Here is an 18,439-nt window from a genome sequence, read left to right on the forward strand (position 1 = left end):
CAAATAGAAGACGCTAACTACCTGATGAAGCATTCTTCAGAGAAGATCAGGAGACCACCTGAGGCCAGATTAAAGGAATGCAAGCCCTGCTCACACCCTGATCCTTAACAACAACCCCGCTCTTCAACTGCTGCTATAAAACTCCTCACCGAATTCCCCCGGGGTTGGGACAACAGGTTTTCAGGGCACGAGCCCACTGTGTCCCCCCTTGCCTGGCAAAGCAATAAAGCTATTATTTTCTGCTTCACCGAAAACTGTCTCCGAGATTCGATTCGGTACCTGTGCACAGAGGCCAAGCTTTTGGCATCACACCCACGGCCGCCTCACCGTCCTGGACACCGGGGCCTGGGCTGCGAGCACGACAGCAGGCGCCCCGCACTGGGGGCTTTAGTGTCTGCTGGGGTGAGGGCGGTGAGGGCCCGGAGGACAGGCATCTACCTGAGGCGGGTCCCTCAGCACCACCGCTGCCACTGGGGTCTGTGGGCAGAGCGGGACCCGGATCGGCAGTCCCTCTCCCAGGCCTGGCGCGGGGCATCAGGGCGGCGTCGCCGAGCCTCAGACCCGCTTTTGTCCTGGGGGAACAAGGCCTCTTCTCGGACCTTCTTGGCCGTCACATCGGTGCAGACCCAGCAGTCTGGAGCCAGAACAGACCCAGAGCAGTTAAAATGGCCGCCACGAGAAGGAAACCGGAAGTCCCTCCCTTATGAATTGCACCTGATACGGAAACGCCCCTTTTATGAGACTTTGATTGGCTGAATGGCGCTGCCGCCCGTCGTGGAGCGTTCTGGGTAATGTAGTTCCTGCAGAGCCACTCGCCGCGTGTGAGGATTCTCCCCGCTGACCTCTAGTAAAGAAGGCAGAAAAAAAAAAAAAAAAAAAAAAAAAGAAGGCAGAGCTCCGCTGCCAGGGGCGCTGGGAAATGGTGCGTCTGGGTTCCCGGGCAGAGGAGGGACTTCGCTCCTTCTTGAAGAGGCTATACTCAGATTTCTGGGGAGCCCTTTCTGCAACTGATCGCGCAGGTGTTTGGAGACGTATTAGTTTGGACTCCCGGGAAGCTCAGCGTGCTCTGAGAGGCTAAACAAATTCTTTCAGACGCCCCCAAAGGCTACAGATACAAATGAACCTGTCATTCCATAGAGTCACAAAAGTTGTGTCCCCGGGTATAGGAAACTCATAAAAATTATCGTATGCAATTCAAGCGTCAAAATTATAAAAATTCAACCATGTTTAGAAATTCAAGAAATTATCTTTAACAATCATACGGCAATGATCATAGACAAAAATAAATTAACTATGTAAGTTTGAAGTAATTGCTCTGAAGCAAATTGAGATATAAATCTACAGTAAAAAAACAAACACAGGGGCTTCCCCGGTGCCGCAGCTGTTAAGAATCCACCTGCCAATGCAGGGGAGATGGGTTCGAGCCCTGGTCCGCGAAGATCCCACATGCCACGGAGCAACTAAGCCCGCGAGCCACAACTACTGAGCCTGCGTGCCACAACTACTGAAGCCCGCGCACCTAGAGCCCGTGCTCCGCAACAAGAGAAGTCACCGCAATGAGAAGCCCACGCACCGCAATGAAGAGTAGTCCCCGCTCGCCGCAACTAGAGAAAGCTTGTGCAGCAAAGAAGACCCAGCGCAGCCAAAAATTAATTAATTAATTAATTAATTTAAATAAATAAATAAATATGGTCTGGGGACTTCCCTGGCAGTCCAGTGGTTAAGACTCCACGCTTCCAATGCAGGGAGTGTGGGTTCGATCCCTGGTCAGGGAACTAAGATTCCACATGCCGAGTGGCATGGCCAAATAAATAAATTAATAAGGTCTGCAGCACTGAAGTACACAAATGGTAAAATATGAATTTAGACCTCCTCTTCAAACTATACACAAATATTAGTTGCCAGTAAGGACACTGGTAGATTCTAAACCTTGGGGCAACTGCAGGGAGACTGCAGTCCTGCAGTGCCGGGCAACAAAAAGACTAAGGCAGAGGAATGCAATAGAATGTTTAATGCCCTGAGAAAAATCGGAGCAAGGGTGGGGAGTGAGACTATTAGGGAAATTAAGACATTTAAATGCAGCATAGGGACTCCCCTGGTGGCGCAGGGGTTGGGAGTCCACCTGCCAATGCAGGGGAGGATCCCACATGCCTCGGGGCAGCTGGGCCCAAGCGCCACGGCTACTGAGCCTGCGCTCTGGAGCCCGTGAGCCACAACTGCTGGGCCCATGTGCCTGGAGCCCATGCTCCGCAGCAGGGAGAGGCCACCGCAATGAAAGGCCCAGGCTTGCCTCAACTGGAAAAGGCCCGCACGCAGCAGTGAAGACCCAATGCAGCCAAAAATTAATTAATTAATTAATTGATTAACTTTTAAAAAAAGACTAAAAGGCTTTCAATCCTACTTTTAAAAAATAAAAATAAATGCAGCATACTGTATATGGTAGAACTGGTGAAACACACACACACACACACACACACGCACACACACACACACACACACACCAGGGAAGATGCATGTCTGGAAAAAATCTGAGAAAGCCTGAAGCCTTCACACTGGGTTGATTAGTAAAGGTCTTTCCCTGCATGGAGCCAGTCCCTAAAGACTTGGACAGGTGGCTTAATGTAACAATTAAGAGAGCGACAATCCCATCACTTTTGCGTAATCACAAGAGTGACATCTGTCATATTCAAAGACCCACACTCAAGAGAAGGGAACTACACAGCTGTGTACACCAGGAGGCAGGAGTCTTGGGGCCATCTTAGAATTCTGCCTGCCTCAGTGATTCTTGCTAAGACACATCTGCCTGAGAAGATTCATGCTCTTCTCATTTGCTTGATACTTGATAAAAAGCAGTCCAGGGATTTCCCTGGCAGTCCAGTGGTTAGGATTCAGCGCTTTTGCTGAGGTAGCCCAGGTTCAATCCCTGGTCGGCAAACTAAGATCCTGCAAGGTGCGGCCAAAAACAAAAAAGAAAGAAAGAAAAAGAGTGTATATATATATATGTATAACTGAGTCACTTTGCTGTACAGCAGGAATTAAAACAATGTTGTAAATCAAATATAACACTTGTCTCTTGAGTATTGGTCTTTTGAGTGGTGAGCAGCTGAACTTGGGTTCGGTACCAGCCTCCTCAAGTTACACTAATCTTTTTTTTCAACATTTTCATTGCCCCCAAGAGAATCCTCCTACCCACCAACCATCTTTCCCTTTTCTCCCCTCCCCTGGCACCTAGAACCACTTATCTACTTCGACCTTCTATGGATTTGCCTATTCTAGGTATTTTGTATAAATGGAATCATACAATGTGTGGACCTTTTGTGTCTAACTGCTTTTACTTAGCATAATGTTTTCAAGGATCATCTATGTTGTACCATGTGTCAGTACTTCTTTTTCCTTGCTTAATAACATCCCACTGTATGGAGAGACCACATCTTGTTAATTTGTTTATCGGTTGATGGACATATGCGGTGTTTCCACCTTTTTGCTCTTATGAATAATGCTGCTATGAACGTTTGTGTGAGGGTTTCTCTTGTGTGCAGATACATATATTTTCAATTCTTTTGGATATATACCCAGGAGTGGAATTGCTGGGTCAGGTAGTGACTCTATGTTTACCCTTTCAAGGAACCATCAGACTGTTTTCCACACCAACAGCACCGCTCAGATTAAATCCTGCCCCTTTTGTTTTGTTTCCACAGCTCTCGGTGACTCCCAGCTTACAGCACTCAGTACATCTGGCAATGCTTTATAGCTCTTTGCCCGCAGACCTATATTTCCTGAACCAGGTCCCAGATCCCTAAAAACAAAGGTTACTGTCTGCTGTCATATTCATTTTGACATTCTCAGTCTTGTTATACATAAAATGGAAGCGAGCTTCTGGGATTAACAGATAATGTCACTGGGGAGGCTTTGTTTCATGAAAGTGGTTTCCTCACATGGTCTGGGAGACTTACCCGAAGAAACTACTGTTTAGGAGTGAGAAAAGAAAATCCTGACAATTTCTCTTTCACACTTACGAAGTTGGATTTTTTTCTTTTCCAATTAAGTTATATTTATTCATAAACTCTAAGAACTAGGAAGCAAGATTGCTATGAATTGCTATGAATAAATTCATATGAATTTATTTCCTGTTTTTACGTCTGGTGTTCTTCCTTTAGAGTGCTCTTGCACAAGGTTCTCCAGGAGCAAGTCATGCTCACATTCTGTCATCTGTCACTGTTTCCTCCACACTGGCTGGCATGTCCTGCCTCTCTTTCATTTCTTTTCACAGACGCCCCGGATCTGCGGTATGTATAGCATCCTTTATTTCTACTTCCTTTACCAACTTTTGCTCTGTGTTCAATCTCTTCTTTTCCATATGTTTTCTTCTTTTTGATCTAATGACTAAAATGTAGATATAACATTATTCAGATACTAATAAATCAGGAATTAGAGACAAAAGAAGTGAGGAAATATATGGAAAAATAAAGGAACAAACAATGGAATTTTCAGGCTTTCATGAATGTTATTTGTCTGATAAGGATGGTGAAAATTGCATTTCGAAATGATTTTCCCACTTTCTGTATTCACGCTTTATAAATATCCAGTTTTAAAATTTTATAATATTGTAAATCAACTATACTTCAATTTTTAAACATTTAGAAAAGTTATAATTCAATGCAATGTAAATACATTAAAAAATATTTTCTAAGAGTACAAGGGCGGTCTGCCTCAGTAAGCATCAATTATCTCTTCTACTCTTGGCCTCTCAGCCTCTCTCTGACTATCTCTGGGGGTTAGAGAGCAGATCCATGCAGCGGATGCTTAATAGTATTGAATCAGACACTGAAATCTACATCATTTTGCTCTAGAATTTTTTTAAGCAAGTACTGAAGAATCTCAGAACTTCTACAAAATCAGGTTTCTATGAGCATATATGTTGTTCTCTCCTCACAAGGATTTGCAGGGGTAGTGGGCAATTCTCACGGAGGCGTCTCTGACCTGGGGGTAGTAACCTCTGTTTCGTGGGCCTGCATCCCATTTCCACATCAGACTGAGGCAGACAGCGCAGGAGGGCATTTGCCTGTCTGTGGTCAAAACTCGGCAACAACACGACACTGATAAGTATGTTTAAGGGAAATGTTGAGTCCAGGAAAAGTCTTGTTTCCTGAACTCTCTTTTCAGTCCTTGGAATTGCCTTGCAAAAGGAATCAAACAACCACACAGCTGTTTGCCCCTCTGTGTAATTTGATGTGAATGGCTCATTCCTGCATGTGTGGCTGTAAATATTCATTAGCTTTGCCTTTGAAAACCCAACCATCATTGTCAGCTCAGCTTCCCTTGGATTTTGGATCTGAAAAGATAAGTTTGTTGACCCTCTACCTGAATTAATGAACTTTTCCAGTTCCTTCTCACTCTCTGGAAGGAGGTGCGTGGACTCATCCTGGCCCTCATCCTCAAAGCCCTCCTCTTCATCTCCTAATAATGGTATCTTGACATTTTTATAGAGCGACGCAAGTTGTTGTTTTTCCTCAGCCTGTACCAGTCGACTGGAGGACAAGATAGATAAATTTTAAAGCACAATTTTCCCACTAAATCATACTGCCTTAATCTTGTGACTTTCTGACTGAAAACGGGTCACTAGTACATGGGGGAGGAGGCAGAAATAGACTTAAACCCAAATAATTATAGAACTCAGATTGGGGCTGACACGCAGAAAAGGGGCGACTGATTTGGAGCCAGGTGACGGGAATGGGGCACTCGGGCTGGGCACAAACCTCCATGATCAAGTTCAATAACATCTTAATGCAATATTTTACAAAAGAAAAATTAATGCCAAGAAATCCATGAGGAACACAATGTCAACATTTTAAATAAATGTAGCATAGGTACCGCTGATTTTTCCTTTCGCTTAGTCTCCAATATGTTTTGGCCCGACAACGTCACTGATCATGTATTTAAAATGTTGATATTTTGTTCATCATGGATTTTTGAGGGCATTAATTTAGACTTAAAAATATTGCAATAAATTATTATTTTTCTTGACTACTGAGTTTCTTGACTACTGCACCCCCTTAAATTTTGCACCTGAGGTGAGTGCCTCGCTCTCCCCACCCTAGGCCCAGACTTGGAAGTGGATCATTGAACAGATATTTCTTTGTGAAATGAAAATGGGTAATAGAGTGTTCTACTTTTTCCTAACATACTTACCTTCCTAATTGTGTTTGACTCATGTAATAACAAACCATTTTAGGGTTAGCTTATTTGTGTTCTAAGGGGCTGTGATGGAGGAAGGGATGTAGGGGGAACATTCCAGAATCATGCTCTGTAGCAGGAAGAAATGGCCTGATTGTAAGCACTGTTACAGATAATCAGGAAGCCGGAACAGGACCAGATTTTGGGTGAGGAGAATGAGGTGCTTTAGGTGCACAGTTTAAGGGGATGCCAAATAACTCAGTAATGGAGATAAATATTTTGACTTAATATTGTAAAAAATTAAAATGAGGGGATTCTCTGGCGGTCCAGTGGTTAGGACTCGGTGCTTCCACTGCCTAGGGCCCAGGTTCAATCCCTGGTCGGGGAAATAAGATCCTGCAAGCCTCATGGTATGGCCAAAAAAAAAGAAAGAAATGAATGGGGGAAATCCATGATAAACCAAATATCAAAATTTTAAAGACAGGATCCATCAGTGCTGTGATGAACCATATGGGAGACTGAGTCAAAAGGGAAAATGTGAGTCCCTATATACATGTTTTTATGTATTATTTTACGGTTCTTCTTTTCCAAAACATTAAAGTAGTTGAAATATATTTTAAGAATTGAAAAGTGCTGTATCAAAACTCATAACATTATTTTAAGTTTAAATACTTTATCTTTACCAGAAACAAAATTTATTATAACTTTACTTTCCTGGTTTAAGTGAAATCAAACTCACCAATATATTTTCAAAAATCTACTTCTGGAAAAAATTAACCACTAAAAATTATGTAAAAACATGTACTTTGGGGCACATATTTTTCCTTTTGCCTCAGGTCCTAAAATGTCACTAGGGGGTAACACAAATATAAAAGCTGTAAATGTTGACATTAGCTTAGTTATTTAATTGGGCACTGAAATTCCAGGAGGATACGTTGTAGTGAGTTACTTTAGCAATCTTCATATGTTAACATCTTTGTCTAGACTAATGAAATAAACTGAAATTCCAGTTACATAAATTGAGTCATAGATAACCCAGAACCAAACATACTGGGGACACTCTCTCCTTAGCAAAATTTCTTCAATTTTACCTTTAATTTTGCCTTCATTTGACATATTCCAAGTGGTCCTAAAATGGCTACCTTAAAAAATATCCCATACATGGCAATATATTTCCCATGTACACACTTAATTCTGATAGAGTAAATAATTTAGTACTTCCTCAAGCTGTTTCTGATGGGATATAATGGAGTCCTGGAACTAAATCCTAGAATAAGAATCAATGTGTTGGTCCTGATCAGAGTAGCATAATGTCACAGTGCGGCTCGCTTTCGTCTGACACTAATTTCAAAATGATCACATAACCTGAGCTTGACCACAAGCTTTATTTGTGCGAACAAGATGAAGTGTCTTCCCTAAACACTACTATTACCCCTACTATTGCATTGATAATAAGTTTCTAGTGAAAGAGAGAGTGGTCACTCTTTTCTGCTTTGCACTATTAAGATTCCCTCCAAAGTATCAAGTTCACTCTAGAAAGCCACATTTTGGGAGGATGACAGCATCTCTGACTGTGGCTTTCAAACATTTTTGATCATGATCCACAGTAAGAGATAAGATTTACCTCACAATCTTGAGTCTGAAAAGGTTGAAAATCAGCATTTACTTTTTGTTGTTGTTGTTGTTTACTGCGTTGGCTCTTTGTCGCTGCACGCGGGCTTTCTCTAGTTGGGGTGAGCGGGGGCTACTCTTTGTTGTGGTGCGTGGGCTTTCTCATTGTGGTAGCTTTTCTTGTTGCAGAGCACAGGCTCTAGGTGCACAGGCTGCAGTAGTTGTGGTGCGTGGGCTCAGTAGTTGTGGCTCGCTGGCTCTAGATCGCAGGCTCAGTAGTTGTGGTGCACGAGTTTAGTTGCTCTGCGGCATGTGGGATCTTCCCGGATCGGGGCTCTAACCCGTGTCCCCTGCATTGGCAGGCGGATTCTTAACCAGTGAGCCACCAGGGAAGCCCAACATTTACTTTAATACTTTCTATTCTACTAAATTGTATTCTGTTCTGTTTCTTTTTTGTTTGTTTGCTTGCTTTTTTTTTAATTAATTTCTATTTTTACTTAAAAAATTCTTTTTATCCAGTTTCTTTTAAATTTTTTCATTTATATCATGACCCAACATGAATATAGCCCATATTCTGAAAAAGACTGTCTGAAAATGTATAATGACCATAATAATTTAAGGATTATAAGAATTATCACCATCATCATCATTACTATCACAAAATAATAACCTAGTTAACTTATGTCTTACTTAAGGATGGTACAAGTTATTTAGCATAGACTTACTATATCATGTAGGAAATAGTGATCCCACATATCAGGGCAATACTGAAGGCTATACACGCAATTGTAATTACTTGAGCAAGAGCAGGTCTATGAGGAATCAGCGCTAAAAATGGGGAAAAAAAGTTCTCATAAAATCTCATTTTAGGTGTGACTATCAGTTAATATATTTGTTAATCATATTGTTTTGGCAGAATGGGAGAGAAAATCAGAAATAACCTTAAAAATAGTATTCTTAACTAAAAAAAAAAAAAAAACACAGAGGCTAGATTGTACAGCCTGTGTGAACAAATATAATTTGAATTCCCACCCAATCTCTGATTCCTTTTTCCATCTGCCTCCTGTCTTTGGTCAAAGCCCTCTCTTATGAGACTGGATCCCTGACTTAGTACAGCAGAACCGGCCATCGATGTAGCTGAAAGGAGAGTGGCCTTAGTTTTACAACTCAAGTGTTGCCTGGATGGTCTTAGGTTGTGTAGTGCTGTTACAAAAGGAATATTGTAGGGTAATTCAGAATCTAATTCCACAAACCTGTATTGGGGTTGGTATTTAGGCCCACTGAATGTGCTACAAAACCTTGGATGCTTTTTGTAGGCTCAGGTGTATCACTTCTCCCATTATCTGAAATAAAAATAAATAAACAGAGCTATTGTTGGTACAAACTGAACAAAAGAGCAATTGACTAAGTACATTACTCAACCACTTGTAGGAACTTCCCTGGTGGTCAAGTAGGGAAGACTCCACGCTCGCAATGCAGGGGGCTTGGGTTCAATCCCTGGTCAGGGAACTAGATCCTGCATGCTGCAGCTAAAGAGTTTGCATGCCGCAACTAAGATCCCATGTGCCGCAACTAAGATCCCATGTGCCGCAACTAAGACACGACACAGACAAAATAAATAAATAAATATTTAAAAAAAAAAAAAAAAAAAAACCACTTGTAAAAATCTGACAAATTGAAGTGCCTACTCCTTGTCGCAAACGTGGCCTTCCCTCACTTTCTGTTCCTTCACTGGTTCAACGACTGAGCTGAGAAATACTTTGAGATTCATACCTCAATGTGAAGTCAGCCTGACATGACAAAAAGGATCTGGACTGTAAAAATGCTTGCAGATTAAACGCTTAATTGTAGACTTTAGGTGTGGCATACATAGATGTTCATTCTATGATTCTCTCAACTTTTCTGTGCTTTCAGATTTTCTTAATGTAATATTAGGTGGGGGGGTATGGGTTACAGTCGGTTTCAATACAATGACTCCTGAAAATTGGTTGTTGGACTTGGCAATGGGAAGGTCATTGGAGACCTAGTCAAAGGTCATTGGAGACCTATTATCGATGTGCATGAGTGAAACAGGTTCGAGAGAGAACAGGGGGAAAGGAATTGGAGAGAGCAAGTTTTGGAAATTTCCTGAAGTGTTTTGCTGTCATGGAGGGAAGAGAAATGGGGGCAGCTCCCAGAGGGGACTGAGGGATCAAGAGACGAGTTTTGTTTTTTAATATGGGAAAACCGACAGCATGTTCATATAAGAACGGGGATGATACTTTTAAATACTGTGATGTTCCTGGAAAGGGACAGAGAATTGCCCAGGGTGTCCCCAGTTGACCTGAGGGGATGTTAGCTGGTGCACAGGTGGGGGGTCAGCCTTGGCCTAGACAGCAGGAAAAATGAGAAGGTACAACTGCGCTAGATCAGGGGATGCAGACACTCTGTCAAGTGCTTGTATTTTGTCAGTGATGGAGGAAGCAAGGTCATCCCCTAAGAGCGAGCCTGGGGTAGATATGTTGGGAGTATTTGTGGGATGAGAAAAATAGACGAGAAAGTCACCAAGCAAAAGGGGAGGGTAAGTGAACTAAGGAAATGGAGTAGCTTTCTTTCTTTCTTTCTTTCCTTTTTTTTTTTTTTTTTTTTTTTTTGCCGTGCCACGTGGCTTGTGGGATCTTAATTCTCTGACCAGGGATTGAACCCGGGCCCTGGCAGTGAAAGTGCTAAGTCCTAACCACTGGACTGCCAGGGAATTCCCTGGAGTAGCATATTTTAAATAAAATTCCCAGAAATGGAATTGTGGGGTATATCGACTCTATTTTCTTATTTTCTATATCTTTGATGGTCTACCATTTGGGGCCTTCATCCTGGGAAAGCTCCACGTCTCAGGGCTGGCTACTTCCCAGAGACAGCAAGCGACTCCCCTGTGGTGTCTTTGATATTCAAACCAACCATCAAACCCTCACACACCAGGCCAATACTCCCTCTGCCCTGAATCACCCCAGGGCCTGGTACTGGACACCTGAGAACCACTCTTATAGCCCAGGGCCCACCAAAATTATTCAAACTATGCAACACTAAGCTTACTCCATGTACCTACCCCACCTCACCCATTCCTTCCCTCAAAAACCCCAATAGAAGCTCTGGGTCATCCTCTCCCCTCTCCTCCTCCTGCCTCCTAACCCACTCTGGTCCTTCCCCACATGGCCCGGCATGGTGTGCCATGCCTTCTGTTTCTAGGATTCCGTGTGTATAAATGTCTTCCTTCATGACGATCATTTCCGTGTCTGCGTGTCTTACCATACCTGATTAAAACAAATCCCAGGGATATTTCAACACTCTGGGTCAAAAAGTGAATGCATTCTTTTTATAAGAATTGCCAAGTGCCCTCTGTAGAAGTTGTACTCATTCCTAGCCTACAAACAAGATATGAGATTATCTTTCCCTACTCCTTTGCCAGGAGAGTTTGTTGTGAAATATTTTGCCTATTTTCAACATGATAGCTGAAAACTGGAATTCTAGTGTATTTTCAATGTGTATTTTCCTTATTGTGAGGTAGGCATCTTTCCACATAACCAAGAGCTGAAGGTTACAGGAGAAAATGGGAGTCTTCCAGTGATCTGACTAGAAAAACAATTCTGTCTCTGTCTCTGTATCAGAAGCTACACTTGGGACCCAAAGCTCAGGCATGGCAGAGGTCTCAGCGAACCTCTATTGCCATCTCACAAGACAAGTTAGTGTCAAAGTAAGGACTAGAATGTGGGCCTTCTGATACTTTGGCCCGAACTCCTTTTCTGGGCTTTGGTGCTGGGGGGTGGCGGGGGGTGAACTGGGAAGTGAAATATTATAGCTGAGCTTTAGGAAGGGTAATAACGTCTTTGGGATGGATGGAGGGATGGATTAATTGTGGGTTTGGTTTTTTTTTTTTTTCCTGTATTTCCTGATGCTTTGACCTCTGTGCTATTTTCTAATCTGCCCCAAGCAACATCATTACTAATCCAACCATGGGGCGGGGGGCGCCTTTTTCTAATTTGCACAAAGGGGCTGTACAGGTTAGTGACAAGCAGCACGGGGTGCCCTCTGGAGCCACACAGCACAGCAGCTTTGTGAACGTCCATGGATCCCACCCACCCTCTCAGATGCCTTGACTTACCAGTACGCCCTGGGAATGGCGTGGGTGTAGTACGTGCTGGAGCTACACGGCCGTTGAAGGGGATCAAAAAGAAGAGACAGGTTTAAGATGCATTTAGGAAAATTAGGATGTAACTTGGTATTAGATGAGGGGGCCTAAAACGTAGTTTCCAAATAGCTAAGTTGGTAAATGTTCTCAATAAGTTTATTCCAATGCCTAGTATTGATAGAAATGCGCGGCTTAATTTGCAAAAGCATGGTGCTCTGCTTGCATCCAGTGTTTCCTCTGATGAATCTGGACCATTAAGAACACAATGCATTTGGGTCCTGGTCTGCTTTTGCAGTCACGCAAGCTGGGAAAACTACTCCCAAGCTGAGGACCTGGAGAAACTTAGCACAGAGCTGAAGGGGGCTGTGCTCTCATCAGGTCAGAGAGCCGGGGCCAGGGAGGGCCCAATAGTCACAGCCCTTCTGTCACCCAGCTTACAGAGAATGAAGAGTATAGGATGTAATTTCCAAGCAATGCTTATCTAGTTTTATTATTTTATGGACCATGCTACTAACAAATATACAAGAAGAGACACATTGGGCTTCCCTGGTGGCACAGTGGTTAAGAATCCGCCTGCCAATGCAGGGGACACAGGTTCAAGCCCTGGTCCGGGAAGATCCCACATACTGTGGAGCAACTAAGCCCGTGTGCTACAGCTACTGAGCCCGTGCTCTAGAGCCCGCAAACCACAACTACTGAGCCCACATGCTGCAACTACTGAAGCCCGCGTGCCTAGAGCCCGTGCTCCGCAACAAGAGAAGCCACTGCAATGAGAAGCCCGTGCACTGCAACGAAGACCCACGCAGCCAAAAATAAATAAAATTTTTTTAAATCTTAAAAAAAAAAAAAGAAGAGACACATTGATATAGCACATAAGAGGACCCCAGAATACAGTTCTCATTTCACTGAACGAGTACTAACAATGACTCATCTCTGTGTTTTGAGAAAGCTCCTTGAACGTGAGATAATTGAAATTCCTTAGCGTACAGTGTGGGCTTTTTGGTGACATTTGTGGGTCTTTGTGACTGTATATAACCTGGAAAAGAAAACTTGTAGCAGTGAAATGTAATTACTCCTTTTTACTTCCTCTAAAACAAGTGAAAACATGCTTGAAGTGACCCATTAAGCGTGTTGTCTGTCCAACTGGTTTGAACTCACCTGCATAAGGCAAGCACAGATGAAGTGGGAATTCCATTAAAAACAAAAATAAAATGGTGAAAGAACTTTGAACCTTGTCCATCGTTCCAAAACTGCTAGTTTGTTATCGTATGGATGAAAGGAAGTATTTAGTTGTAGGCTAGCATCTGTCCTATATTTCTCTGAGCAACTAAGGAGCTCTTCTCGCTACAGAATGTTTGGGTTCTGACTGGGAACCACCAGTGTGAGGTCAGCTCACGTTGCCACATGGAATTCTTTCATGGAACCAAGTCAGCCAGTGGGGAGCCTAACAGAATGAGTGAGCGCGTTGGGAGGGATGCTAAGCTCTTGGGTACAGGTGTGAATAAGACCAGGTCCCTGCCCTCAGAGACCGTCCAGATTAGTGAGGAGGCAGAAAGAAATCAGTTATAATCCCATGTGAGGCCTTCCCTGGCAGTCCAGTGGCTAAGACTCCGTGCTTCCAGTGCAGGGGGCCCGGGTTCGATCCCTGGTGGGGGAGCTAGATCCCGCATGCACGCCACAACTAAGACCCGACACAGCTAAATAAATAAATAAATATTTAAAAAATAATAATAATTCAATGTGACACATCATAAGAAGCCAACAGAGAAAACAGCAGGGCTCTGTGTTCAAACGCCTGAATTCTAACCCTCATCTCTGGCTTCCTAGATGTTTGAGCTTGATCAAGTTACTTACCCCTCTGAGCTTCAGTTTCCTCATCAGAAGAATAGGACAGGAACTAATACCTACTTCACAGGGTTACAGCGATGGCTCAATAAGGGAGTCCACGCAAAGCCCAAAAAGAGTGTGGGCACTGAACGTTAGTTCTGGTTGTAAAATGGGAGAGTATAATATTTGCAATAAAGCAATTCAATACTCCTCCAGCCTCTGGGGGTGCTGTTCAGAAACCTAGACCCAAGTGGCCATCTCCAGAAGTTTCTTTAAAGGAGATTAAATGAATCATCTGAAAATGTGGAAATAGGATAGAAAACTAGATGGCATGGAAGAAGGTTGTCCCCTGGACGTGCCCTTTGCCCATCTGGTAGTTCCCACAATACAGAAAACAGGTTTTCATTCCTCCTACCAATTAGAATAAGTGAACAGACCAGAGATCTTTCGAGGCTTGTAAAGTCCGCTGGGGTTAGGAGTTGGTTCCTCGTGTGCTGTGCCCCAAAGGGCAGCTCCTTCCTGAATGTGAGGAGATGACAAGGCAGGTCTCCAGATATACGCCCGCTGTGGGCCATGAAGTTTCTTGCTCTGCTCTTACAACAGCCCAATCTGCCTTCCTCCCATCCTGCCATGCCCGGGGGGTGAGCCAGGTAAGAACAAGCGCCCCATGCTCTCTCTCTAAATCCCGCAGTCTCAGAGTCGCCCCCAATCAAGCCCGTCTGGATGAGTTCATCTGCTGTGTCTCTTTGAACTTAGTTTGGGGCTCCCTATCGGTACTGTGACCTTTAGACTGGATTTAGGTCTCTCAAGCTCCCCATGGACACCACTGTCTTTGGGGCTGGTCTGGGATATCAACGGCCCAATGGTCACTACTGCCTTGCCCAATCCTTTCCGATAGGTCTGTGAACACCTGGCTCTTCCTAGACTTGGTTCTTACAGTCTGTGCACCCAGCCCAGCTGGATGAATCCTACAAGCATCAGAATACCACTGTGAGTTAATAATGCTGACAGATGTGTAGAGAATAATACCATGTCAAGCTATGAGGATTAGGCCAAGAGATAAGATCTTTCATAATGTCACCAAAACCTTTCAACAGATTCCCTTAAATCCAGAGGTGCCTGACCTGTTCTCTTGGCTTTCTTCCAAAGTAGGGTGTACGGTTGCAAAACTGTGTTCCCAACCTTCGTCATATGCCTTATAGGACTATTCCTCATTGTCACCTTTACCAAAATTTGCCGTCAGTGGCCATGTCCAGCCGTCCCAGTCACCTTTAGCATCTCCACAACCCAGGTGGAAAGTGTTATTCACCCCAAATAATATTGTTAATGATGTTGGAGCACTACAGTGTGGATTGTATTGTAGTTTTTTTTAATTGAAGTGTAACTGACATTAACATTATATTAGTTTCAGGTGTGCAACATAATGATTCGATATTTGTATGTGTTGTGAAATGATCATAAGTCTAGTTAACATCTGTCACATATACATATCACAACATATATAATTACAAAATTTTTTCTTGTGATTAGGACTTTTAAGATCTACTCTCTTGGGACTTCCCCGGTGGTCCAGTGGTTAAGAATGTCTTGCAATGCATGGGACGCCGGTTCGATCCCTGGTTGGGGAACTAAATCCCACATGCCGAGGGGCAACTAAGCCCTCGCGCCACAACTAGAGAGCCCGCACGCCACAATGAAGAGCCCACGTGCTGCAACTAAGACTCGACACAGCCAAAAATAAATAAATATTAAAAAAAAAAAAAAAAAGATCTACTCTTAACAGACTGGTGGTTTGCAAGGGGGAGGGATGGAATGAGAGGTTGGGGTTAGCAGATGTAAGCTTTTATACAGAGACTGGATAAACAACAAGGTCCTACTGTATAGCACAGGGAACTCTATTCAATATCCTGTGATAAACCATAATGGAAAAGAATATATTTTTTAAAAATGTATATATATGTATAACTGAGTCACCTTGCTGTACAGCAGTAATTAATGCAACATTGTAAATTATTTATATTTCAATAAAAAATAAAAACAAATAAAAATAAAAACATTTACTCTCTTAATAACTTTCAGATATGCAATACAGCATTATTAACTACAGTTGCGACGCTGTACATAACATCCCCATGACTTATTTTATAAATGGATGTTTGTACCTTTTTACCCCTTTCACCTATTTCATTGTATTGTAAAATTTTAAATTTTGTATTTTCCTGCTGCCTCAACATCCCCGCAAACAGGCTGTGAGCGCCCCTCCCAGGTGACCAGGCTTATCAAGTGATAAGGCTGGCCCCTGCTACAAGGGGCTTCCTCTTTGCTCTCCCCTGAACATGACCTAGTAACATTCAAAAGCACCAATGACATACCTCATGCCTATTCCTGTGTATTCTACCCCCACCCCTAATAAAAGCACTTGCCTGTGGGCTAGTCTTCACTCTCTGCTCCCCACCTGCTTGGTTGAGCCCGCTCCCTGGCTTGCAGCATGTGTGGACCTTCGTGGCATGCCGTAACTCCGTCTTTCTAGGACCTGTGAGTATAATAAACTTTGTTTCTTCCTGCTACTCTCCTGTGTCTCCTCTTATGGCTGCACCTGACTGACCATCACCTAAAAGAACATAAAACAGTGTTCATAACATTATTTATAATAACCAAAAAGTTATTATAAACCCAAATGTCCATCAACGGACAAATGGATAAACAAAAAGGGTATATCCACATGATGGAATATTATTCATCCAAGAAAAGGGGCAAAGTACTGATTTATGCTACAACACTGATGAACTATGAAAACATTATGCTAAGTGAAAGGATCCAGAAACAAAAGGCCACGTTATATCATTCCATCTATATGAAAGGTCCAAAATAGGAAAATTCATACAGACAGAATGTAGATTACTGGTTGCCAAGGGCTGGGGGGAGGAATGAATACGGAGTAGAATAATTGCTAATGGGGTTTCCTTTTGGAGTGATGAAATGTTCTGGACTTAGATAATTGTGATGAATGAACAATACTGTGAATATACTAAAAACAACTTTAAAAAGGTTAATGTTATGGTATGTGAATACCTCAAGAAACCTATTGTTTTTTCAAAAGACTTTCTTTTTTAGAGTAGCTTTATGTTCACAACAGAGTTCCCAGGTACCCTCTGCCCCCTCACAAACACACACACACACACACACACACACAGCCTTCTCCATGATGGCATCCCACACCAGAGAAGTACATTTGTTACAGCTGATGAACCTACATTGACACATCATAATCAAAGTCCCTAGTTTATGTTGAGGTTGACTCCCGGCATTACAATTCTATGGGTTCTGACAAAGGTATCATGACATGTATCCAATCTTATAAAATGTCATACAGCACAGTTGCCCTGCTGTAAAAATCCACTATGCTCCACCTATTCATCCCTCTCTCCTCCCCCAACCCTCTGGCAACCACTGATATTTTCACTATCCCCATAGTTTTCCCTTTTCCAGAATGTCATATGTTGGACTCATACAGTATGTAGCCTTTTCAAATTGGCTCCTTTCACTTATTAATACTTATTTAATATATTCTTTAGTAGTATGTTTCTCCATGTCTTTTCATGGCTTGGCAACTCATTTATTTTCAAAGCTTCCAAGCTCTTTTTAAAATAAGGTGTAGTTGATTCACAATATTAGTTTCAGGTGTACAACATAGTGATTCAAAACTTTTATAGATTATACTCCATTTAAAGTTACTATAAAATATTGGCATATCCCTTGTGATGTACAATATATCCTTGTAACTAATTTATTTTATACACGGTAGTTTGTACCTCTTAATCACCTACCCCTGTCTTGTCCCTCCCTGTCAAAGCTATTATTTTTTAAAAATGAGAAAAGCCTTTGAGTTTGGGTGATCTTAAGTGAAGCCCATGGACTACAACTCCCAGAAGGCCGCACAGGCCGCTGTCTCCCAGCGGCCTGAGTGCTCCCATTGGTCGGAGGCACGCCACGGTGCCTTCTGGGAGTTGTAGTCTGAGCCTCACAGGTGCTCCCCTGTCCGAGGAGGCCAGGGCCCGGCCTATGGACCACAACTCCCAGAAGGCTGTGCAGCCCAGCCGCGTCTCCTAGGTAACTGAGAATGGGCTCCACCAGTCTCTTCCTGCTACGGTTGTTCTCTAGTTGCCTTAAGCTTTTTGCTCAAGGTTAGGAGTTTTTAATTACTACCGGAAAGAAGGTAAATCCGATCCAAGCTTCTCCACCATGACCATGACCTTTTCTCTTGGGCTTCAGTACTTTTTAATAATGTGGTTTGTGTTTATCTTGCTCTGAGGTTCACTGAGCGGTTTGAATCTGTACGGTGAAGCGTTTCATCACTTCTCTGCACACTTCTGCACCACGTTGGTCCAAGTTTCCATCTCTTGCCGGAACGACCACAGTAACCTCCGCGCTTGCCTTCCTTGGTAACGGTTGCCTCCATCAGGTCATTATCCACACAGCAGCCACTAGGACCTCTTTAAAAACAAAAGCATTTTCTGTCCTTCCTGGTTAAAGTTGCTCAGTGGTTCCCATACAGAAACCCAGCCTTCGTGCGTGTCTGGGCAGCTCACCAAGGCCTTGTGGGAGGTCATCCTTCCTGCTGTGGGTTCTGACCAGACCCAGAAGCAGGGCCTGGAGCCAACTTCT

General features: G+C 43.1%; 2 protein-coding genes and 1 long non-coding RNA gene across 15 annotated transcripts in view; all 3 read right to left on the reverse strand.

The window, feature by feature from the left end:
* LOC309617304 overlaps positions 1-1,325 on the reverse strand; it is a 32,002-nt gene extending 30,677 nt beyond the window's left edge. For 4 of the 9 annotated variants that reach the window (XR_014237897.1, XR_014237898.1, XR_014237899.1 and 1 more), the window contains exon 1: positions 439-1,324. This is a non-coding gene — a long non-coding RNA (uncharacterized lncRNA). Of the gene's footprint in view, positions 1-438 lie in introns of all 9 variants that reach the window. The other 5 variants (XR_014237902.1, XR_014237903.1, XR_014237896.1 and 2 more) reach the window with 4 other exon arrangements.
* Positions 1,326-4,105: 2,780 nt separating this feature from the next.
* LOC309616563 (uncharacterized protein C19orf18) lies at positions 4,106-14,991 on the reverse strand. Its single transcript, XM_082367216.1, has 7 exons — positions 13,021-14,991; positions 12,869-12,924; positions 11,921-11,962; positions 9,039-9,128; positions 8,511-8,613; positions 5,362-5,528; positions 4,106-4,383 (listed from the first exon to the last, which is right to left on the reverse strand). The coding sequence occupies exons 1-7, from the start codon at positions 13,185-13,187 to the stop codon at positions 4,265-4,267; spliced, it is 744 nt and encodes a 247-aa protein (XP_082223342.1). The 5' UTR covers positions 13,188-14,991; the 3' UTR covers positions 4,106-4,264.
* Positions 14,992-15,816: 825 nt separating this feature from the next.
* The window catches only part of ZNF606 (zinc finger protein 606), a 66,681-nt gene continuing 64,058 nt past the window's right edge, over positions 15,817-18,439 (reverse strand). The window contains exons 8-9 of one of the 5 annotated variants that reach the window (XR_014237831.1): positions 17,981-18,437; positions 15,817-16,385 (exon numbers count right to left, since the gene is read on the reverse strand). Coding sequence is in view for 3 of the 5 variants with exons in the window: in XM_082369168.1 (XP_082225294.1) it covers positions 18,259-18,437 (179 nt within the window). In the remaining 2 variants the exon portion in view is untranslated. Of the gene's footprint in view, positions 18,438-18,439 lie in introns of all 5 variants that reach the window. The other 4 variants (XM_082369170.1, XM_082369165.1, XM_082369168.1 and 1 more) reach the window with 4 other exon arrangements.

This window comes from Balaenoptera borealis, assembly GCF_965194805.1.
Source record: "Balaenoptera borealis genome assembly, chromosome: 19".
In the NCBI taxonomy this organism is placed as follows: domain Eukaryota; kingdom Metazoa; phylum Chordata; class Mammalia; order Artiodactyla; family Balaenopteridae; genus Balaenoptera; species Balaenoptera borealis.